The sequence below is a fragment of the Uloborus diversus genome, chromosome 2 (genome assembly GCF_026930045.1).
Source record: "Uloborus diversus isolate 005 chromosome 2, Udiv.v.3.1, whole genome shotgun sequence".
NCBI classification, from domain to species: domain Eukaryota; kingdom Metazoa; phylum Arthropoda; class Arachnida; order Araneae; family Uloboridae; genus Uloborus; species Uloborus diversus.
In genome coordinates, this window is record NC_072732.1 from 173,118,480 (window position 1) to 173,144,590 (window position 26,111).

Here is a 26,111-nt window from a genome sequence, read left to right on the forward strand (position 1 = left end):
AATACGCCACCTTACGGTGATTTTAGGAATCAGCCTTAGAGGTAAAACATTTCAAATTCCCGCGGTTAAAGCAGATGTCTCATCGGACAGGTCATGTCCTCTGTAGGTGGATAAGTTTTAGCTTAACCTCTCTCAGCGGCCAATGACCAAAGAATGCAGTGCCTGCTATATTTTACTTGAATTGCGGATATATATTATAAAGTTTTGGTAGATATACTTTATTGCGTTTTTTGAAACAAATATTATCTATTATTTTAGATTGGGAATACCAATGAAAAAACGTTTTTTTTTTTTCAGAACCCATTCAAATAAGTGACACGAAAGTCGACGAAGTAGTAAAGTTAGTCACAGGTGCGGAAACCTATGACTTAACTGACGTTGAAGAGTCCTTGATGCCCACAACAGAAGATATGTTTCAGAACGGAATCAATTTCGATAATTTTGTCATTTCCTGCAGCTTCGAAGGATTTCAGTGCTATCGAGAGTACATTGTTTCGATATTTAATTTTTATGTTTTTAATTAATTATGGAATATTTATCTTCAGTAATCCTTATTCTTCTATCAATTATTTATTTGTATTTGTTATCATTGGCAACTTATTGACAGTAGGGAAATGTGGGGCAAAGTGAAATAGTTAAGATAACTTACTTTTTTCGAACTGAACAAATTGGAAATTTGTCTGAAAATTACGGTATATCAAGAAAGAACAATATGTTTTATAACAAACTTGCTTTGAAATATTATTATTATTATTTTTTTTTTTTTTGGCAGTAAATTTGTACCTTCAAAAAAAGGTGGAAATTTTCCACTGCTATTTTTCATGCAGCAAAGTGAAAAAGACAATATTTTTCTAATGAAATAATTTTATTTGATTATTAAAGATATTTTTGATCAAAGAAATAAATAAATAAATAAAATAAAAAAATAAATAACTAAATAAGTTAATAAATGAGAAAAAATGAAATAAGTTAATATAATAGTGATTGATCAAGAAAACAAGTGAATTAATGAATAAATAAGTGAATTATTAAATGAAGGAATTTAAATGAAAATATTAATAAATGAACAGGTAAAAAAATTGATGAAGTATTCAATAAGTGAAAGAAATGAGCTATTTCACTTAGCACCATCCACTTTGCCCCGCATACACTTGTCTAACTGAACAAAGCATTTATAATACAAATGAGCTTAATATTAAACAAATAAATGCTGAATTGAATATAAATAGGTTTCAATAAATATTTAAAATGTTAATAACAGGAACTTTATCATTGAATAATAACAAACATAATTTTTGACTTATTACAAAATATTAAAATATGGGTATCAACTTTTTAAAATGCTTGTATTATCATATACATTGATTTTCAGAGGTAATTTTTTCTTGACTGGAATAGACTACGTGTGTTACAACATACCTAAAATATTGCTAGATAAGTGGCGCTAAAAGCAGCACCATATCACTTTGCCCCACATTTCCCTACATTTAAAAAAATTGAGTGCCTGTTACCCCAGTTTTTTTGACCTCGCGACGGCATTGTTAAAAAATATACCTTCATTCCCTTCGGTGCAAGTAGAAGACACTTAAAACGATAAAAAAAATATTTGACCTCCAGCCTTTTTCAAAGCAAAATCCTGGATTCGCCGATGGCAAAGTCTGTCATGATAAAAACATGAAAGTATTGGTTTGAAAACATGAAAAACATAATAGTTCGCAGACACTCAAGGAGAGCAATTACGATTTAAAAGCAGTCAGCAGTGAATTATAATACAACTATTGAAACCAAGAAAAAAAAAATTAAGTATCGAAGTTTTTAAAATAATTTTATTAATTTATCACAAAACAGAAAAAAAAAGTTTACAACAATCAACTTGTGATTTGTCGCATCATATTGAAATTTAACATAAAAATGAAACAAACTCTGAAAGGAGCATTATATTTAGCAGAGATGTTATGATTCTTAACTGCCCTCCTGGTAATGCTTGGATACTAAAACAAATCGTAGCAGAAAATGAGATTTAATATTTCTCGAAAATTAAGCGATATATGTAAGCTTAGCAATTACATTTACCTAAAAATTGTTTTAAAATAAGAATTCTGTATTTTATTTCAATTTTAGAAATTTTACTGTCTTGTATAATCCATCATATGGAAAGTGCTATATGTTTAATTTCATTGGAGACACTATTTCGAGTTTAGAGAAGCCGATACAAATTTTTAATTACGGAAGCCATAGCGGTAAGATTTTTCGTTATTATTAATTTGTTTTTTCAGCTATTATTTTTCAAAATGCCTTACTATTATACATGTTACTGGCAATATCTAAAATACGTCATTCTATAAAATAGGACCTAAATTCTATAGAATGCTTAGTATGAAAAGCTGACGTTGCACAGAGTTCCTGCCTCAAATCATTCCTTATAGAACGCCCAGGCATTCTGTAAAGGGATGGATTACGCACATTTTTGTAAGAGATACGAAGGTCGATCCAGAAATAAGACTCCCATGAATTTTACAAATCGACAAAAAAAATTTATTCCGATAGAAATTTACATCGTTGGAAAGAGGAAACTTTCCTCTATTTTTCTACATAATCGCCATCTTTTTCTACACATTTTTGTAGACGGTGCTCCAATTTCTGTATCCCAATATCATTAAACTCCGCCGCCAAACCGTTGAGGAAACATTTAGCCTCTTCTTTGACTTCATCGTCACTACGGAAGGGTTGGCCAATCAAGTGTTCCTTTAACTTCCTCAACAATCAACTCAGAAAATTATTGAGCAACACTAATAAAGCTCAGGCGAGCTATCCAGAACCGCCAGCGAGGACGACTGTCATCCAGTGTAACGCTGCTTCACGATAACGCACGAAAACCAGGAACTTTTGAGACCTAGGGTGGACTCTCATGCCCCACCCACCTTACAGACCGGATCTCGTGCCTAGTGATTATCACTTGTTCCCCAAGTTAAAGGAACACTTGAGTGGCTAACGTTTCTGCAGTGACGATGAAGTCAAAGAAGAGCTTAAATGTTTCCTCAACGGTTCGGCGGCGGAGTTCTATGATATTGGGATAGAAAAGTTGAAGCACAGTCTACAAAATGTGTAGAAAAAGATGGCGATTATGTAAAAAAAAAAAAAAAAAAAAATAGAGGAAAGTTTTCTCCTTCGAACGATGTAAATTTCTATGAGAATAAATTTTTTTGTCCATTTGTAAAATTGATGGGAACCTCTGGATCGACCATCTTACAACAAAATTAGTCGTTCCGATGGAAATAATTTTAGAGTTCAACTGCATTATTTTATAAAATTATTAAGTTTAAAACTGTCGAATGATTATGGCATTGGAAAAAGCAAAAATTAGTTCAGAGATAAACGAGCCTACTTAGCTGGACACTAAATTGGTTTCGTTAGATAACTGTTTCCCGCTCTTCGACTACAAATTACTTCATGATTCTCATTCTACTCATCGGAACGAGTCTTGGTTATTTTTCTTATAATTACTTCAAAGCAAAGCAAAAAATTATTTATTTATTTTTTTATTAATTTTTTAGGCAGTCAATTCTTTTATCGTACCAAAATGTCAATCCTATCAAAAGTAAAGCTTTCCGTAGTTATTATTTTGATAAGCAATTAAATATACATTTAATAAACACATTCCTTCATAGGGTGCCCCGAACGTAAATTTTTGGGAGGGGGGAAGTGCTCAATTTACCAAATGAAACTCCAAATTAAACCGAATTATATAGGTATATACATACAGGGTGTTCCGTTTAAACCTGCAAGAGCTCTATCTTCGCAACCGTTAGTCATAGATGCATACTTCCAGTTGCAAATATGTTCAAAATCAGATGCAGGGTTAAGATAGTGACAGTTTGAAGCAAAAATAAAAATGAGTTTAAAAATATAAAATTTAACTTTTTACACGGGCCCTAGGTCCCCTAACTTATATTCAGGAAAAATCTCCATTGAAAATTAATTTCAGCACAAAAAGTTTGACGTTAGTACGACCAATGTTCATCGAAATATGAAACGCAATGTTTTATGACTTTTACACTCGCCGTCAATAACACATTTTGGGGGGAAATATAGCTGTTAACAAGGATTTAAAATTATATGTGAGCATAGAGTGTGGTTTTTCAAATTGATTGAGGTTTTGTATTGCGTTTTTGCGTATCATAGCATATTATTTGCATTCATTTTAACATTTTTGCAATTGGAAGTATGCATCTAGGACTAACGGTTGCGAAAATAAAGGTCTTGCAGGTTAAAACGGAACACCCTGTATACAGAGTGTATTAGTCAAACGTGTCAGAACTCCTAAGAGGGTTATGGTGCATTCGAACGATTCAAAATCATATAGCATTGTGTGGTCGAAAATGCTTTCCTGAAACGGTAATACAAACAGGAGCACCATAAAGAAAACAGACCGTAAGTGAAAATCATTTTTAATAATACATGTAAAAAAAGCAAAGGTTCGAAGTTTTTTCTACCAGCTACAATGCGTTCCTCACATCTTCCATGCGTGGAACTCCGAACAGTCTGGAACAGTCCTAGCATATCACTAATTTCTCGGGTCGAAAAGCATATCCAACCACGCATTGCTGTATGATTTCGAGTCGTCAGAGCTTTGACCGGTGAGCAGATTTTTTTTTTATTAATAAAAATCACGCTGAAGATAACGAAGATTTTCAGAGCTTTCGAACGTTCCGGTGGATGGAACTGGGTGTTCACTAACAGAAAAAAAATCCGTTAGAAAATGGCTGTGGTGGCGGAAACATGTCCCGCCAATGGAACAAGAAGTGTGATAAGGTTTTTGCATTGATTTCTATCTTTTTGGATCATAAAAGAAACACTTGGTAGGTCAGTATATCAGAACCGGTGAGGCTGCAGTTCAGCAGGGCCTGATTACTGAATAGATCGACTAGGCCATGGCCTAGGACCCCGCTCTTTAATGGCTCCCAAATGGCTAAAACTGTTTTTACGCAATGGCTAAAATTGAGAGGTTTGACTACAAAGGGGCCTCGAAAAAATGTTAAGTCTAGGGCCTCCTGACATATTAATCGGGCCCTGCAGTTCAGCAAGACATCGTTATGTGGTTTCACATTTTCGACGATGATTTCTTCCATGCCGAACCTCCAAGTGTTTTTTTTTGAAGCTCCACAGAGATGGAAATCATTTGGTGCGAGGTCAGGACTGTGAGGAGCGTGATCTAATACTTATCAACGAAAAAATGTTATCATACTTCTTGTTCCATTGGCGGAACATGCCTCCGTCCACGCAGCCATCTTCTAACTGACATGCTGTCCTGTTGTTAGTGGTCACCCAGCTCCATCCACCGGTACCGATTAAAAACTCTGATCACCTTCGTTATCTTCAGCGTGAGTTTTATTCATGCAGAAAAGCTGCATACCCGTTAGAGCTCTTGTAACCTTACTTTTTAAAAATAAAACCTTACTCATATAAAATTTAAAAAAATAATAATAAACGAGCTTACATACGTACTTACATCTAATGAAAAGAGACATTAGGCAGTACAAAAAAAAAGAAGATAAAAATGATTCCTATATCACGAATTTTCTGAATTTTCAGTCAAAATTTGCCGAATAAGATGATTTTTGATGGTCGCAGTGACCTCCCATCGGAGCGCCCTCACGCACTTTGTTATTTCCCGCTTAAAGATAAAAGTGACAAAATAAAGTCGTTATTATTATTAAGGGGAAAAAAACATTGTTTTTGAAATGCTCTTTAATTTTTTTTTCTTTTACATAGGTCTGAAACTAATATTACACGTGAGTCAAGCGACATCGGTAGATTTACTGAATCGCCACATCGGCGCTCGAGTTGTGGTGCACGATCCGAGGGATTTACCGTTTGTGGCTGAGTACGGCATCAGTCTGCGACCACACGACATGTCCGGGATAGAGGTCACGCAATCCTATGTATCGAGACTGGGTCCTCCGTATGGATCGTGCGTCAATGACGGAAGTCAACTCAAGTTCCGATTGGCCACCGCACAATACTCTATACTAGTCAGTGCTGGTTCTTTTTCTTCCTCATTTTCTATACACACTATACACATAGGTAGAAAAGGAACAGGGGTGCCTCCGCCTCAATTTCAATGGTGCAAATCCCTCCCCCCTTTTTGCCAACCCTCTTTCCTTTTTTTTATATTTTAGCTCTCTTTTTAATTTTATTTATATTTTAAAAAAATATTTTTTATTTATTTATTTTTTTTAATATTATTTTATTAGAAAAGTTCTGTGCTACGTCATGATATACACACACAAACTAGATAAATAAATGAAATAAAATCTAAACAGAATAAAATAAAACAAAAAAAGTAATTAAAAATAAACCAATAAAAAAAATTTAAATAAACAAAAAAAAAAAAAAAAAAATCCCCACAAAAAAAATTTTTGATGACACCAACTTGTGCCATAATCCCCCGCCCCCTGTGGGCACCCATGAAAAGGACGTATTTAAAAGAATTCCACAGACTTAGAAAGAGTTAATTTAAACCTTCAAACTGTTTTGCTTATTCGATACACATGGGTATATGGAAATATTTAAAAGAACGCCACGAGCTTATTCTTAAGCTTAGTAAAACCATCTGTTATTATTAAATAATTAGTGGCAGAAGGGGCCTCCAATATGCATTTTGATTGAACCCCAAACCTGTAAACCCGTCATTGTAAATAAAACATTTTTCGTTCTCTTCTAAGTCCTAAAATCAATGTTTAAAAAAAAAAAAAATAAATAAAAAACCAGTTGATACAATTTTAAATTTTTTTTTTCTCTTTGTGCATTTAAAGGAAAGTTTTAATTTCCTCTAAGATCATGGTTTTAACTTTCTTCAATTTCTGATTTTCAATTTTCAACGTTTTCAAAAATATTGATCCTGGTTTGACCATTTTAAAAATCTGTTTATTATTTATGTGTGTGTTAGTCGGATTGACTATGTGTAGTCTCCCTGAGAGTCTGTATGTGAGTGAAATCTTTTTTTGTGGGCTATCTGACTCAAAATGTACTGCAAGAAATCGAACGAAATTTGGGCCAGTTATTTTCTGCAATAGAAAGTGTTAGTGATTAGTTTTTGGCGCCAATCACCGCAGAGTGTTTTTTCTCCGTAAGTGTGGCTACTATATCTCAAGAAATAATGCAAGGGTTCATACAAAAACTGGCACACACACACACATATATATATATACCCCGATGGTAGCTGGTGCTATTTAAATTTAGGCGGCAATCACAAGTGCGGCAATGTACTTTTTCACTTCAAGAACTGCTGCTATATCTTAAGAAGTATTAAAAGGATTTACATAAAAATATTCCTTTGGTTGACCTTAATGGGAACACCAGGGGATTCATTTTTAGCGCCAGTCGCTTCTTAGGTGATGACGAAATCGGGCATTTTTCTCGTTAAACCCGGCTACAACGTCTTAAGAAGTAACGCAAATACTATAATAGAAATTTATATACACTGGTGTGCAAAAATTAAGGACGAAGTCGAATAACTAGCATATCAGCTGAACGAAGAGGCAGAGTGGACAGAAAGAGCAATCAGGAGATTAAGTAAGGTGATGTACGGTAGCACATGCGCAGATATGCAGGCAGACGTAATGGGGGAGTGTCTGAGTAGTATAAAGCATGTTGTCGGTGTAAGATCAGTATTTCTGGCAAAGAGATTGCACGCCGTATAGCAATTAAAATCACATCGAATTGCTGCCTCAGCGAGAAATGGCGAATAATCAATCTGTTAGACGACATCTGGATGCTTTTACCCGAGGTCGAATCATTGGGAAGTTGGAGGAAAGCCGCAGTGTGACAAGTGTGGCTGCAGAGTTCGGAATTGTGCTCACAGCATCGTTTCACGACTTTGGAGACAATTTCAAACTACAGGAACAGCTATCCGGGGGTTCAGTAGTGGTCGTCCACGAGGAACCACACCCGCAGATGACCGGTATATTGTCTTACAGGCCAGAAGAAACAGGCGGCAGACAGCGGGTGAAATCGCTAGACACACGACACAGGCGACTGGACGACCGATATCGCGTTTTGCCTTGGCCCGAGGACTGCACGGTGGTGGTCTGTTTGCATGACGCCCTATACGGTGTGTACCTCTAACGCCTGCCCATCGGAGAAGACGTTCGTGGTCCGGGAACACCGGAATTGGAGAGACAATGAATGGGGACGAGTACTCTTTACAGATGAGAGCAGATTCAGTCTGAGTAGCGATTCTCATCGAATACTCATCTGGAGAGAGCGGGGAAGCCGCAACATCCCTCGAACATCATTAAAAGGGACAGGTATGGAGGTCGCGGTGTTCTCGTTTGGGGAGGCATCATGCTTGGTAGTCGTACAGACCTTCACATCTTCGACGCAGGTTCAGTCAACGGGACCCGTTATTGTAACGAGATTCTTCTTCCATATGTGCGTCTTTTTAGAGGCGCTATGGATCCGCAGTTCCTTTTCATGGACGACAATGCACCATGTCATCGCACAGTAGCGTCCGAACAGCTCTTAGAGAGTGAGGATATTGAACGTATGGATTCTCCGGCACGATCTCCGGATCTCAATCCCATCGAGCATGTATGGGATTTTCTAGGCAGACGCTTGGCAGCTCGTACCTTACCACCAGTAACGATTCGGGAGCTTCGATTGGCGCTACAAGACGAATGGGCAGCAATACATCATCAACTCCTTGGCACCCTCATTCTCAGCATGAGCAGACGCTGTGAAACCTGCCTAGCAGTCGGGGGAGATCATATTCCCTCCTAAAGACCGGTTGTTTCTTGCTAGACACCCATCACAGGGATGTTTCGGCCTTCAGTCGCATTGAGCTCCATGCTACTTTTTCAATAAAGCTTCTTTTTATCCCTCTGATTTCTCTTTCAGTAAGTGTTGCTTACATTACACATATCCTTACGTATTGGGGATCTTGCGGTATTAAAAGTGTTGATTTGGAAAGCTTTTTTACAAAGTTATATTGAAAAAACCGTCTCGTCCTTAATTTTTGCACACCAGTGTAAAGGTGGACCTGCATGGGGAGCAACCACTGATTCATTTTTGGTTCCAATCGCTCCAAAAGGGCGAGTGTCACTAAAAGTTTTTTCATGAAACCTGATCGCTGTAAAGTAATGCGAGGATTTACACAAAACTGGTATGCATATGTACTCCAACGGGGGCTGCTGGAAAGTTATAGTTTGAATAACGCCAAAGCGGTGTGCAGTCGAACGTCTTTCCCGTTTAGCGTGACTGAAACATATCAAGAAGTAACTCAGGAATTCAAAGAAGAATTTGTATACATGTGGAACCCAGATAGGAACTACTTCTGATTAATTTTTTCCACCATCAGCTCCAAGTGAATGATATCCTTCAATAATTTTAAAAATGGAGTACAACTGTGCGAGATATGTATAAGAAAGTTTCGTGATGGCCAGCATAATAGTTTTGCGTAGTTAGATTATTTATTTATTTTTTTTAAAGGTTAATTAATTACTTTTACTTCCTGAAAGCTAATTTATTTCAACACAGTTAGAAGATGAAAAATCTTTAGTCCAATATCTGGCATAAAGATTCATGTAATTGCAAGTTTGAAATACTATTTGAGTTTTCTACTTTCTCTTTTCGGTAATAAGACGACATGATTTACGCAATTTAATGCGGAATTTTTTTCAACAGGGATGCGAAAAAAGTTGCCGACATTACTATTTGACAACAAAATGCAACTGCACGAGGAGGATATATTTAAGAGGAACAGTTCTACTCAAAGCATTGACTGCCTATGACTTTTGTAAAGTGACGGAGCAGAAACAATGTAAATACAATTCTTAGTTTATGTATATAAATTTACATATTACCAGAGAGTTTTTTTTTTCTTTTCTTTTTTTTTTTTTTTTTTAGGACATGAAGTTATTTTTTGGCGTTTTTTAGACGAGTGAAAATTTATCTTGGAGGAGTGAAGTATACGAAGACAGTAAAAAGCACACAACAGTGATCAATTACATAAAAATAAAAAATTAAATTAAAAATTGAACGTAGGGGAGATCTACCAGTGAATGAACACCATCCAGCGAATGAAAAGCTCGTAATTTTTTTGGAAAAATATAATTTTAAAACTCTTTTCGCAATAAAGCAAAATAAGCTAAAAAGCAAAAAATAATCTTTGAATGTAAAAAATGTTCAGTATAGGGAGGATGCCCCTCAGCTCACGTATTTTTTTCTTTTTTTACTACCTTAAAACAGTAGAAATAAAATAACCAATCAAGCAATTAACTTGTATGTAAAAAAGTGAAGGGGAGGGGCTTGATATCAGACGTCATAGATTTCTCAGTGCTAGCTTAGACGTTAGAGTTTTGCAATAATGCATGATTCTGGCAAAAATCCAAATGGCGAGCACCCCACGCTTTTTTTAAATTAAATTTAATTGCTTGATATATTATTTTATTCCTATTACTTTAAGCTAATTAAAAAATAATAAGTCAGCTGTTGGACACCCCTTGTCTCAGTGCTAGCTTAGACGTTAGAGTTTTGCAATAATGCAATAATGCTGGCAAAAATCCAAATGGCGAGCACCCCACGCTTTTTTTACATTAAAGTTAATTGCTTGATATATTATTTTATTCCTATTATTTTAAGCTAATTAAAAAATAATAAGTCAGCTGTTGGGCACCCTCTCTCTGCTGAACATACGTTACATTTGGAGATGAGCAATGTCGTTCTTTTCAATGATCCGTTCAGCAGAGAGTCGTTCATTCTTTTGACTCGCTCACTGAACTCATTCATTTGAACGACTTTGTCATGTAAAAATGTTTCAGGTGATATCTCTGCAAAACATTCTCACGTATTGAAATGGGATACACATGGGATAATATCAAAAACGAGTGTGCATCACATAACTTCCTTTTACGCCAATTTAATGATAATAGTAGTGCCTTAGAGAAAACAAAGAAACACTTTAAATATTTTTCCCCAACAATTTTTGTTGCAATCTGAAGCAAAAAAAAACGTTTTATACAGATTGGTTTTCCCTATATTAGACATTTTAATTTCATTCAATGGTTAACTCACTCTTGCCAATAGTGGCCAAAATAAAACCAGATTTAAAGAAAAAAAAAGTCAAATTTGTCACCAAGCTGGCGAAAAAACTTAGCGACGAAAAATTTGGCGATATATCACCAAGTGTTTGTTAAACTATAACATCACTTGAGTTTGCAACAATGAGTAGATATTAACGATGATTTCCCCCAAAAAAGGTGTAAAAGACCCCCTTAGGAACATTCGAATGCAACCAAAAGAGGAGGTGCACAACTAGACCCCACAAGGAGTCTACGTACCAAATTTCAACTTTTTAGGACATACCATTTTTGAGTTATGAGAGATACATGCGCACATAAATACGTAAACACAGACGTCACGAGAAAACTCGTTGTAATTAATTCAAAATGGATATTTCGGGTGTCTGTACGTTTTTAGACATATATATCCACGCGTGGTCAGGTTGGAAAAAAAACTTAACATTCATTCGGGGGCGAGTAAAATGGAAATAAAGGCCGATTCTTGGGTCAAAATTTTTTCATGAATACAATACTTCCTGTACTTCGTAAAAGGAAGTAAAAGAAAACGAGCTGATGTGTGCATCACATGACTTTACGCCAATTTAATGATAACAGCGCCTTGGAGTAAGCAAGGAAACACTAAATGTTTTCACCCCTAGTTTTATGCGAACCGAAGCAAAAAAAAAACGTTTTACACACATTTATTTCCCCATTATTGGAAATTTTAATGTGATTCAGGGGTTAACTGTTTAAATATCACCAACATTGACCAAATTATAAAACCAGACTTAAAAATAAAAAAAATAAAAATAAAACCCGCCAAATTTTTTTGTTCAAAAGCTTGGCGATACATCCCCAAGTGTTTGACAAATCATAACACCACTTGCGTTAACATTGAAATTAACAATGATTTCCACCGAAAAAGGTGTAAAAGTCCCCTTTAGGAACATCCGAATGCAAACAAAAGGGAAGGTGCACAAAGACCATACTAGGAGCCTACGTGCCAAATTTTATCTTTCTAGGATATACCGTTTTTGAGTTATGCGAGATACATACGTACATACACACATACATACGTACATACGGACGTCAAGGGAAAACTCGTTGTAATTAACTCGTGGATCGTCAAAACGGATATTTCGGATGTCTGTACGTTCCTATGCATATATCCACGTGTGATCGGGTCGAAAAAAAATCTCAACATTCATTCGGGGGTGAGCAACATGCAAATAAAGGCCGATTTTTTAGTGAAATTTTTTTCGCGAACACAATACTTCCTTTTTAGTAAAAGGAAGTAAAAAACGAGCTGATGTGTACATCACATAGCTAACCTTTCACATAACCTTTTACACCAATTTAATGTTATTTCCCCATTATTGCAATTTTAATGTGATTCAATAGTTAACTCTCTAAATATCACCAACAGTGGCCAAATTAAAACCAGATTTGAAAAAAAAAAAAAAAAATCACCAAATTTGTCGCCAAAACTTGGTGACCAGAAGTGTGTGCCAAATTATAACACTACTTGAGTTTACACATCGAAATTAACAATGATTTCCCCCCAAAAGTGTGCAAAAGATCCCTTTAGAAACACTCGAATGTAACCAAAAGGGGAGGTGCACAACTAAACCCCACTAGAAGTCTACGTACTAAACTTCAACTTTCTAGGATATATCGTTCTAAAGTTATGCGACATACATGCGCACATAAGTACGCACATACATACGTACATACAGACGTCACGAGAAAACTCTTTGTAATTAACTCGGGTAACGTCAAAATGGATATTTCTGGCGTCTATACGTTCATAGGTATACAGGGTGAGTTCGATCGAATCTGCCATACGAAAGGGGGTGATAGAAGAGCTCAAGCGGAGCATAGAACCACCCATTATCGTGTCCAATTCTTAACCGTAACTGAGTTTTGGTAAATTTAAGGAAAATGAGTAAAAAAACAAAATTCTGAGAAAACGACTGATTTCTGAAATTCCTGTAGGACCTACCAAGAAAATAAGTACATATTTAGAAAGAGCAGACTAACTCCTACAAAATGATACCTTTCGCATTAAGATAGTCGCATTTTACTGAGAGCTACAAGCTTTGAAACATTGGACACACTCAGAATTAAAATGGTGCCAACGTTTTTAATCGACATTTTCAAAAACAACCGTAAGAGCTACAATCGGGCAAATCTACCAAAAACTGGCCCATTTTATTGGCTTTCAGATGATACAACAACAAATCATATTGGGCTTCAAGTTCAGCTGAAAGTCAGGCTTTTGTTTGAAACAGTGTAAAAATCTGCATTCGTTAAAAAAGGAAAACCAGCAAAGAGTCGCACTTTTCTGTTTTGAATTTTCTGTTTCACGATAGCATGTTGCTTTCTTTGTTTAAGAAAATGATATTTTTATATAAAAATAATAGTTTTAACATTTAATTTAGAGAAAAAACAAATGAGATAACGATTCGTAGAAATAAAAGAAGCATTACTTTCCCGTGCTTTTCACAAAGGGAAAATCAATAACAAAAAAATGTTACACCAACATCGATTAGTACATTTAATAAACCTGCAAAATTTACAATAGCTGCTGAAATTGGTCGCCGCCACATCTGATACACGCTCTTGCCCTTTTGCGAACGGAAACAACCGTTGCTCTTAGAGAAATTTCATTCCTTAGTTTCCCTACTGCTTCAACAAGCCGGTCGCTCAATTCTTTCAAACTTGCTACTTCTGTTTTGTAAACTTCTTGTTTTAAGAATCCCTAAACAAAGAAGTCCACTGGCGTCAGGTCTGGGGATCTAGGGGGCCAAGGGATGGGGCCCATACGACCAATCCATTGGGGATACTGTTCAGTTAGAAATTCCCGAACGGCATTTGAAGAATGTGCAGGGGCTCCATCGTGTTGGAAAATGATTTCTGCCCTCTCCTGAACAGGAATAGCATCAAGAAGGTCAGGCATATGATGTTCAATGAACTCTAAATATGTGTTTCCTTTTAGGTTACCTCGAAACACATACGGACCAATTAAATGATCTCCTATTACGCCAATCCAAATATTTATGCTGAATCGAGTTTGGAATGATGAGTTTTGGGTTAAGAAAGGATTATGTTTAGTATAATGATGCCAGTTATGCAAATATATGATGCCCCCTCTAGTGAACAACGACTCATCAGTCCACAATATCTTTCTTAGAAAATGGTGATCTTCAGTGTCTCGGGCTAGTAGCCATCTGCAAAATGTTACCCGCTTTTCTAAATCTGAATTGCGCAGTTCTTGTACTAGAGTAAAATGATGCGGGTGATACTTGTTTTGGTGCAATGTTTTCATCACTTTACGTTGTGATAGTCCACCTTCTATAGCAATCGAGCGTGAACTCACACTTTGGTTTTCCACTACTCGGTCCAGCCTATACTCCTCAACATTGGCAGAACGGTGATCCTGGCCCCTCTCGAACAACGTACCAAATGAACCTGTCTCTCTGAGCTTTCGATGTATAGAGGCAAACACATCTATTAGATGCAGAACGATTTGGGTAACGGAGCCGGTATTCTTTCTCGGCTCTGCGAGCATTACCATCACAAAATCCGTACACGAAATGCATATCAGCATACTCTTCGTTAAAAAATCGAGACATACCCAAAAATCGAGAAAAGAATATAGCAAATTATCTTTAGAAACTTTAACGAAAACTTTCAAAAACTAAAAACACACTCTCTACTGACTTACTGTAAAAAGAATCATAATTCTAGCAATTTTCAAAACACATTTACAAAATATCAGAAATAAGCAAACGATGCATAAAATATTATGACAAATGAATAATTCTGTTTAGTTTTTATCATTAATTGTTTTGTTAAACAAATGCTTTTTATTTTCAGACGATATTTTTCACAATCATAAATCGTAATCGGAAGTCTTTTGATGGGTCTGTATACGTTTTAAGGTCTTATAATGCAGGAAGCTCATATTTAGAGTTCATTGAACATCATTTGCCTGACCTTCTTGATACTATTTCTGTTCAGGAGAGAGCGGAAATCATTTTCCAACACGATGGAGCCCTTGCACATTCTTCAAATGCCGTTCGGGAATTTCTAACTGAACAGTATCCCCAATGGATTGGTTGTATGGGCCCCATCCCTTGCCCCCCTAGATCCCCAGACCTGACGCCAGTGGACTTCTTTGTTTGGGGATTCTTAAAACAAGAAGTTTACAAAACAGAAGTAGCAAATTTGCAAGGATTGAGCGACCGGCTTGCTGAAGCAGTAAGGAAACTAAGGAATGAAATTTCTTTAAGAGCAACGGTTGTTTCCGTTCGCAAAAGGGCAAGAGCGTGTATCAGGTGTGGCGGTGACCAATTTCAGCAGCTATTGCAAATTTTGAAGGTTTATTAAATGTACTAATTGAAGTTGGTGTAGCATTTTTTGTTCTTGACTTTCCCTTTGTGAAAAGCACGGGAAAGTAATGCTTCTTTTATTTCTACGAATCGTTATCTCGTGTGTTTTTTCTTTTTATTAAACTGTTAAAACTATTATTTTTATATAAAAAATATCATTTTCTTAAACAAAGAAAGCAACATGCTATCGTGAAACAGAAAATTCAAAACAGAAAAGTGCGACTCTTCGCTGGTTTTCCTTTTTTTAACGAATGCAGATTTTTACACTGTTTCAAACAAAAGCCTGAATTTCAGCAGAACATGAAGAGCCCAATATGATTTGTTGTTGTATCATCTGAAAGCTAATGGAATGGGCCAGTTTTTGGTAGATTTGCCCGATTGTAGCTCTTACGGTTGTTTTTGAAAATGTCGATTAAAAATGTTGGCACCATTTTAATTCTGAGTGTGTCCAATATTTCAAAGCTTGTAGCTCTCTGTAAAATGCGACTATCTTAATGCGAAAGGTATCACTTTGTAGGATTTAGTCTGCTCTTTCCAAATATGTACTTATTTTCCTTGTATGTCCTACAAGAATTTCAGAAATCGGCCGTTTTCTCAGAATTTTGTTTTTTTAACTCATTTTCCTTAAATTTACCAAACTCGGTTACGGTTAAGGATTGGACACGATAATGGGTGGTTCTATGCTCCACTTGGGCTCATCTATCACCCCCTTTCGTATGGCAGATTCGATCGAACTCACCCTGTATACGCACGTGTGGTCGGGTCGAAAAAAAAAACTCAACATTCATTCGGGGGTGAGCAAAATGGAAATTTAGGTGGATTTTTGAGTGAAAATTTTTTCGCGAATACAATACTTCCTTTTTTGCAAAAGGAAGTAAAAACGCAGCAAGTATTAAAATAAGGGAACAAAATCGAAAACTACAATCACTATAAAATTTTCAGAGTACTGAATTTAAAATTGAGATTTAGTTTTCGTCAAGCTAGTTAAAAATGAAGCCAAAAGTAATATAGATGGTAGTTCATAGGGATGTTTTTCGTGGTAGACAAAAGAATGGGTCGGAGAAGAGATAAAAAGAATTTTTAGAAATTGTTTTGGTGACAGAAAGCATGAGAAGGATTTTAACAGGTGCGTGGGATAGGAAATGGAAAGTCCAAATATTTTTTTAGTAGCCTATCAAAACTTACTAATGGACACATTGAAAAAAATGCAAATGAACAACAACGGTTAAAGAAAAATAATGAATAAAGCAGAAAGTAAAAATGGTTCGAAATGAATGTATTATATTGTATTGAGAAATAGAAAATTTGCGATTGATTGAGAGTTAAAAAATTGAAGATTATTCTTATTGTAATCTAAAAAAAAACGCGATTTTATAGCCAAGTGCATCAATACAATGTTCCAAACTGTTCACCGTTCAAAAGAACGGTCGTTCATTTCTTAGGAGATAGTTCGGAATCGTTCATTTTAAGGATTCGTTCTTTTTGTCCTGTTCGTTCATGAAAGACGCATTCCTGTTTACTTTCAAAGTTTATTTTTTACGTTTTAGTCATTTCAATGCAAGAGCGTGTTTATTTAGTTTTTTAAACTATTATATTATTTTAATACATATAGATACAGATTATCTCTCAGATGATATGTAATTCTCTTATGTACCACTCACTTTTCAAAAGAAGTATAAATAGTTTTTAGTCAAACCTGTTACTTCTTCCTACAGTTATTTCTGTAGGACAGAGTTTGTTGTTTTGCCTTCAATGTGCAAAAATCGGCAAAAGTTAAAAATAAATAAATAAAAACAATTTTTTAAAGATTTCATATATATATATATATATATATATATATATATATATATATATATATATATATATATATATATATATATATATATATATATACTAGCATTCCCGTACCCGGCATTGCTCGGGTAATGGAATTAGCTGGAGTTAACAGTGCTTGGTGCACCTAGTTTCGAAAATCCCATGTAATAATAATTACTTATCTTAATATATAAAAATCTTCTGTGCGGACGTTTGTCACCATAAGGCTTTTAAACGGCTGGACCAATTTTGATCAAATTTTTTGTATGCAAGCATGGTTTCGAAGCGCGATGGATCGAATCGGAAACGTTTTTGTTAATGAATTAATTAATTTAAACGTTGGATGGTTATACCTCCCAAATGATTAATATTTATTTTAACCTATTGTTGAGCGAGAACTGAAATAAATATTTAACCTGTTGCCAAAGGACAATAAGAAAGCCAGTTCTGCTTTTTGTAATGAAATTTCCTACTGTGATATGTCAATTGAGAATAGATAAAACGTAGAGAGAGAATGAAGCTTTCCATTTCTTAAAAGCAACGATAAAAGCAAAGGTCCCGTGATATATTTTAAAGTAAAGTACTGGAAGGTTCACGCAAAACGTGTGTTCTGTCGTCGTAGTTGAACCATGTGACCGGATCGGTGCTTTAGATTTTCCTAACCAAATGATCAGAAAGTACCGTCCGTACTTAGCAACATTTGTTTCTCAGCTGAAATCCATCTGAGTTTTGGCACCAATGTCAAGAATACGTTAAGGATTATCTAACTAATCAGTACATTATTAAAGGAAAAGATGATGGAATTTAAAGACGAAACAAATTTTATTTTCCTCCAGATAAATTACAACAGGGTAGTTCTGTACACGAATGATCAGTGCAGTGGGAGATTTTTATCTTTGGTGGAAAGAACAAATTAGGCAATATATGAAGTTTAAAAAGTTTTCGTTCAAAAGATCGGAGCGCTAATCGGTCGAAGTTGGCTTCGCTCACTGATCGGCTGGATTACAGTAACGTGGTGGCTTGGCGACTTTGGCTGTAAACAATAGAGTTGTGTGATCATTTGTTTACATTTTAAAGCTACTGTTAATACAATTTATTGTATATTTTGTTTATTTGGCGAATGATTTCCAACTGCAAAGAGTTGCTTTTCGTTTTTAAAGAGTTTTTAGTCATTTTAGTTGAAGAAAGAGTTTATTTTACATCGTTATGGGGGGGGGGGAGGGATGAGTGACTTTCGCTTATTCAGAGAACTGGTTTTACCTTTATCATTTTTTTTAAACGATATCTTTTTCATTGTTTTATACTTTTTCATATGGGGGATGTTGCAACGGGATTTCCCGTTTGTTCTAGATGGGTAGTTAGTTTTTTACACTTAATATCTGAGGACGCTTTTTATCCTTTGAGTATGGCTGAAAGAACAAACCATCAAGTACGGGAGAAAAAATAGTTAATAAAACAACTGCTCAGTTGGCATTAGATAAATCAAGTTGTAATAAATATACGCATTCTGACACCAAGCAGCTTAAAACCTTTTCTTTTTACTTATTTTTTTCAACAAAACGGTTCAAACACTTGATAGTTTATTGAAATTTTTTTACTTTTCAATTTACAAAGTTTGAACAGAACAACGTCTGTCGGGTCCTCTAGTTACCTATAATTTTTTCCTAATTTTCCGAGGATCCCGGGGTCCCTGGAGTCCTTATATATATGCCCTTGTCCCTAACCGATCTTTAACTGTTATTAACGATCCCTCTAAAGTATTGATTATCTTTGCAAACACAGACCATCCACATTTTATTGTTATACCTATGTTTAAGCAAGAACTTCTTTGTATACAACATTTTTAGTTTTTTTTTCCTTGGTGCTTAAAATTATTAAGCTGCTTGATGAACTGACTTTGGAGAAGCTACATAACATTGGCCGTATGAAAAAAAGTCTTCTCTTAAATCGATCCCTGCTACTTTTAAAGTCTGTCCTTGTGACTTATTAATGATTATTGCAAAGCAAACTTTAACAGGAAACTGCGCTCTTCTAACTTCAAAAGGATAGTCCGCCTGTGATGATGTTCTTAAAAACTTCGTTTCTAGTTTTGAAAAAATGAAAGCAAAAGACAGTTGATTGACTTGAGAAAAGCCTCCGAAGAATCACGTGAGAAACAAAAACATTATCAAATTTATAGTTCGCTATCGACCAAAACTTGAGATGAAGTACTGAATAATGATTTGAATGGAGCCTTCGAAAATAAGGGATTTCTATTTCAATGACAGGTTTTAATTTCGCAGAAATTAAGAGGTTTTAATTAATTTTTCCCGAACTAATTGAGATTTCAAAAAATCCTTTCTTAGTCGTTACTTTCGTAACCATGCGGACATGTCTGCCAAATTTCAAGTCTGAAGCTTCAGCGGTTTCGGCTGTGCGTTGATATATATATATATATATGTGTATATATATATATGTTATCTCAGGACATTGATTTTTATATATTAAGATATATACTAGCAAAAAAATACCCGGCGTTGCCTGGGTCAGTAATAATTGTGAGAAACAATCGCTACTTTCTTTTGTTTTGCTGTTTTAACTGAAAGAACTCAAAACACATCGCTTTGACGTCATTAAAAATTGAGCTTCATCCTTACCCATAAAAGTAAAACAACAATAATATAAAGAAAGAAAGAGGATTCATTTAGAAACGAAAGCGCAAAGTGAAGCATATAAAAATTTGAAGAATTTCCAAAATATATCTAACAAAAACAAAGATCACTAAAAAAAACTGTGCGCTTTATTTACTTAAATAGTACACAAAAAAAAAAAAAAAATGCTCTCTACTATGTTTACTTAAGTGTGCAAAAAGTGAGTTTCCAAATGTTTAAATGACTTTAGACTCATGTTTGCTCCGGAGAAGCCTTGATTCAAAATTTACATCATGATTACTTTTAATGTTGCTGTTGTTAGGCAACGAGTTTTCGAAACAATGGGTTTAATCTTTAATCATTTGATGTGGAAATTACATGACATTCACGTTTTTCGATTACGCCGCTTTTAAACTAAGTTTTTTAGCAATAAATTATAGCCTAAGTTGTTCCCCGATTATGTAGCTATCAATGGTGAAAAAATGGTTAAAATCCCTCCAGTAGTTTTGAAGTTTACCCCAGACATCCGGACAGAGATTAGCCCTTTATGTATAAAGATGAGGATGCAATTCTTAAGAAAGCAATGTCATGCTTGCTCCAGAGAGGCCTTGATTCAAAATTTACATTATGATTACTTTTAATATTGCTGTTGTTAGGCAACGAATTTTCGAAACAATGGGTTTAATCTTCAATCATTTGATGTGGAAACGACATGACATTTACTGCTTTCGATCACGACGTTTTTAAACTGAGTTTTTTAGCAATAAATTATAGCCTAAGTTGTTCCCCGATTATGTAGCTATCAATGGTGAAAAAATGGTTAAAATCCCTCCAGTAGCTTTAAAGTTTACCCCGGACACCCGGACAGAAATTAGCCCTTTATGTATAAAGATATACTCTCCTGTTTCAGATTGTTCGAATAAGTTGTTATCAAACTATTACTGAAAATGGACGTAATCAGTGGTGTTCCTACACTGTAAAAAAAATTCGGAAACGTTTCTGAGTATATCGTGCAGCTGCGGTTCATGAAATTTTCAAAAACGTTTCTGATTATTTCGGAATTCTCTTTCTGTAATGTCCGGAAACGTGTCTGAGTATTTCGGAATCCTCTTTCTATAATTTCCAGAAATGTTTCTGAGTATTTTGGAATCCTCTTTCTGTAATTTTCAGAAACGTTTCTGAGTATTTCGGAATCCTCTTTCCGTATTTTCCAGAAATGTTTCTGAGTATTCTGTGCAGCTGTGGTTCATGAAAGTTTCGAAAACATTTCCGAGTATTTCGGAATTCTCCAAACAATTTTCAAAAACGTTTCTGAGAATTTCGGAATCCTTTTTCCGTGATTTTTTCTAAAAAATAATTTTTTACTATAGTATTGCATGTCATATCAGTTTCAATTCTTTCATATCTAAGAGCAATGAAACAAGCAATTTTAGAATCATTCGTGGATTTTTTTTTTTTTTTCTGAATTTCTAATGACAAATAGAATGGTTAACAGCATAACATATGCACAGTTATAAATTTTTGAAAATTTATGAAATAATATAGTAGTTTCATTCATAATCGCAAAATCGTCGGGGGAGGGAAAGGGAGTACTTTCTCAAAAGTGGGATTGTTTGTTAAACAATATTAAACTTCAGTTTTTCTCTCAATATTTTCAAGACAAAATTATCAACATATTGTATTTTTAATGCAGAACTTAAAAACATATCTTGTATCAAACTTGATAGCTTTTATTTTCGGATAAAATTTGACAGAACTTACCTACACTTTGCGTTCCGAAATTCGTTCACGTCAAGTCAATTTCTTTGACGAACAAAGTGTACCGAAAAGTACCAACAGAGAAATTGATGAATTTAAATATGACACCAAAGTCCCCAGCTGGAACCATTCGGGTTTATTCTTCTGTTCTTGCCCTTTTCCAGTTTATCACAAATATAGATACTTAATCAAAATAGGTTACTGATTTTATTTTTAGAGTATGCGCAAAATGCATTCTATATTTTATTTATTAAAACATTGAACTCTATTACATGATTATTCCATTTCATATATACGAGAGTCCCCCCCCCCACACCATAAGAGTGATGGTGCACCCATAAAATGATATAAAGCGCCCCCCCCCTTAAAAAAAGCAACCCCTTGAAAATGTCAATGGCACAGTCTGCGTGGTGAACGCCCCTCGTCTTCTCACCATATGTGCATTGCATATTAATAACATAGTATTTAAAAACTGATCACTTTTAAAACGATGACATGAAATAATATTACTTTTTATTTCGGCATGTAAATGCAGCTGTTCCATTTTTGCCACTGACTCATTCCTCCTGACTGTCCTACATTAAACTAGTATATCCACGAAGGAAATGTTATTTTCGGAACAACTAATGTCAAAGAATTTTTTTATTGTTAACCACATTTAACAAAATGAATAAGCAGATGAATTAATTGCATAACTATGTTCTTACTAATAGATAACATGGTCATTTTCTAATGGTATAAATATTTTTAAATGAATGAATAAATTATAATAAAAAAAGATAAATTATACCGGCACATTTTTTGTGAAGCATATTACAATACTAGAAAATATTTGCATTACCATATTTCTAATGAATTAAACAATTGATTTTTTTTTCTTTTTGAACCAAAATGTATGTACATCCAAGTATTTCGAAATAACTTTTCTGTGATTGCTTCTCAAATATAAACCTTATTTCTTTTGCGTAATTAATCAGTTTCAGTTGGTTACAACAAATAATACACCGCGCACACAGGTATGTAGGATAACTTTAAATTAATTCGATAAACCCAAAAACAGTTACAATTGGAGCCTCATCAAATGCAAATCAACAAAAATATAAATGTATATAACAACATGTTTTAAAATATTCATTAATACTTACAAGTGAACATGAGCGGAAGAAAAATCTACCTCCATTACAACTGAATAAGTAATCCAAAGGGTTTCGTTTCATTAAGTATAAACACGGGTGTTGAAACTATTCACGCTTGAACACACAATATATATCTAATTATGGTCGCATTGGAAATTGTAAAGAAGCAAATGGTTATTAACTAACTTAATAGCTGCGTACATCGTCTAAAAAAGCAAGGGCAGTCCAAAATGCAACGGCGTAAAATTAGTTTCGACACATTTTACTACTCTCTAGACATGAAATAACAAGCAATCCAATGCTAAACAGTTTCTGACTGCAGCAACCATAGATAAGAAAAAAAGAAGTTCTCGTTATTTCCGACTCATTGGCGCCTGTGTTGGAAGGATGAAATAGGTTTCGAAGCGTTGCGTCATCACTTCCGCTTCTAGTTTTCTTGAAATAACAAAAAGCTTTCTGAATATTGAGGAGTTCGCTATTGGATGAAGGATTCCTACTATTTCGGAAACGTTTCCGATATATCCAGAAACGTTTCCGAAATTTGTTACAGTGTATAGGGTATACTCCCTATACTCTCAAATATTTTTTAGATATATAGCGTATCCCTTCAAGCTTCATAAATTTTCATATTATGACATACTATATGTATATGATCACATGCACAAATTGTGCGTAATGGATTATTGGGAGTATACCCTCAGAAAAATTGATGGGAACATCATTGGACGTAATAGTAAAATTATACCTGAACAAAGTATCAATGACATTAGTGCACTATTAGGAAAAATCTGTTGGAGTATTTAATTTCGTTTTCAAGTCGGAGTTTTCAATGTTCTTTTTCTTACAGATGAGTGCATGTACAATGTGATAACTGATATTGAGAGCGGAACAATTCCTTGTGGTTGCAAGCCTCCTTGCCAGTATGTTTTATCCTTATTCGTCTTGTAAAAAACACATCTTGAACTCAATATTTAATGTCTTTATCATACATATTTTGTTTTTAATTTCTGTTTTCTTCTGGATTTCAGGGAAAAAGTATATAGCTACTCTTCATCAGCGAGTCAATTAAATGAAAATTACTTCAAGGCAGTTAAAGAAATTCTAACCCTGTCTCATAGCGGTAGAGAAAACTTTACAGTGAGAAATGCATCGGACAAGTAAGAAAATAGTGTGCATAATGCTTTGCAGTAAGTTACCGCCCTAAGCCAGGACCAAGGCAGAAATGCATAAAATACTACATAGTTGGGGCAAACCTAACTGAGGAGAATTGTGAAGTGAAGGCTACGCAGATCCCAATCGCAGCAGTACGACGCTGCCAGGTCAGGCTTGCCCTAACAATGGAATGCAAAGTTTGAAAGCTCAAAGCAAATCGCTCATGGGCTGCAATAGTGGCACTAGTCGAAAAACACACGTTTTGTACTAAGAACAGCTGTAAATGTGAAAATACACATTATTTTCAGCAGCAATACTAGCGCAACTTATAAGTCAATATTACGCCGTAAAATGGCAGAAGTAAAATGCATTTCTTATGCATTTTCCTTAGCAATGAAAACTTTAAACACACTTATCTCAAAACCCGATTTTTTGAGTTGTGCCGCTATTGCAGCCCATGAGCGAAATGTGTTTCCAAAAGTGTTGACAATTGAATTCAAAAGTGTTGAATGCAATTCTATTATGCAAATTTTAAAGGGTATTTTTACGTAAAATTAATTTTGTTGATAAATGTTTTGAAATCAATTAAAAAATAGCAATAGTGTTACAATAAATGTTATTTTGGTACGTATAGCATTGGTAACAAAAATTAGAAAAATCAAAATGTAAAATGCGTATCAGCTATAACCGATCTCCCCTATACTCACTCAATTATATATCAACTTAAAAAAAACAATAATACGAATTTATTGCAACTATGTTTTTTTTACAAAGTACTAAAAATATTTTTTCCAATATTTAACCACTGTATAAATATTTTACGTGGTTTCACCTTTTTCCTGTATTCTTCAGGGATTCATTTGTGCTTAATATTTTTTTCTCTCTCTCTTCCATACAGCAATTGCATGATTGGAGTGAAGGTATACTACAGAACTTTCCAAGTTGATAAAGACGTAGAAATAGCATCTTACAGTGTGAGATTATTATACAGTTTTTTTCCATTAATTATTCTACGTAAATGAAGACTAACGTAACTTATGTGTTAACTTTTGTTTCTACAGTGGGAGACACTGGTCGCAAACATAGGAGGCAATTTAGGATTTTTCATGGGATTGACTTTGGTCACCTTTGTGGAAATCTTCGAGTTTCTGTGGGACATAATGAAAACTGTTTTCGAAAAAATACAGATGAGAGAACGAAGCAGAACATTTCCGGTAAAAGTAAGCCCTTCTTGATGAAAACACTTCTGAATTGTCTTTTCATAAAAAGGAATGCAGTTTTCGTAAATGCTAAGTATTAAAAACATTATTGTGAAAAAAATGAATGGAAAACTATGTTTGAAGTTAGCAATCTTGAAATATATTTTGAAGTTAAAAGGTTTCTTTTTTTCTTGGAATTATATTTTTAATAACAGACACATACACAGATAACTGATTTTTTTTTTTTTTTTAATTACTCACTGAAAAGAAGAGGGTGAAAATTTGTCAATGATGCCTCTAAAAGAAAAATTCGATTTGACAAATAAAAACTAAAGTAGCTTCAAACAATCAGTAGAAATAGGATAACGGCACCAGTAGCAGACATACTTAAGACATCGCTCTCAGGTTAACTCAATTTTCTGAACTTTTTATTGTATTTAAACTTTATAAACCATTTTTCTCTCATGCAATTACAGTGGCTCCCAAAAGTGTTCGTACACCTACGACTTTCAATAAAATAGGCCTCTATCCATTGGTTAAAAGTAATATTTCGGAACAGGTATTTAACTTTAAGGTCTATGATCAATTTTCAACAAAACTACATAAAATTATTTTTAAAAATATTAAAACTCATTTTTTCAAAAATAAAAAACCAAAAAGTGTCGGAAATTTTATCTTACAAAAGTCTTCGTACACTTTAAAAATGTTTATATATTATTGAATAATCTAACTTTTTATAAAGTTATTAATTAGTAGAATATCATGCAGTATCAACAACACCTTTTAAACGTCTGGGAATAGATTTCATTGTTTTTTCTTTCTTTTTTTTTGCGTAATTTCTGAGTAAGTGTTGAACCACACATCGAGTCTTACTGTTTCTAGCTCTACTTTCGTTTAAAAGCCGTATTTTCGTAATCTAGCCTCCAGATATCTCTAAATATGTTACATTAAGTTCAAATCTGGAGAT

The 26,111-nt window shown here is 34.6% G+C and overlaps 1 protein-coding gene across 1 annotated transcript; it reads left to right on the forward strand.

Moving 5' to 3' along the window:
• The first annotated feature begins 403 nt into the window (after positions 1–403).
• Positions 404–25,180, forward strand: LOC129216662 (amiloride-sensitive sodium channel subunit alpha-like). Its single transcript, XM_054850879.1, has 8 exons — positions 404–484; positions 2,122–2,240; positions 5,773–6,032; positions 9,685–9,820; positions 23,641–23,713; positions 23,822–23,950; positions 24,844–24,919; positions 25,007–25,180. Exons 1-8 carry the CDS (start codon positions 411–413, stop codon positions 25,178–25,180), a joined length of 1,041 nt encoding a protein of 346 aa, XP_054706854.1. The 5' UTR covers positions 404–410.
• The last annotated feature ends 931 nt before the right edge of the window (positions 25,181–26,111 follow it).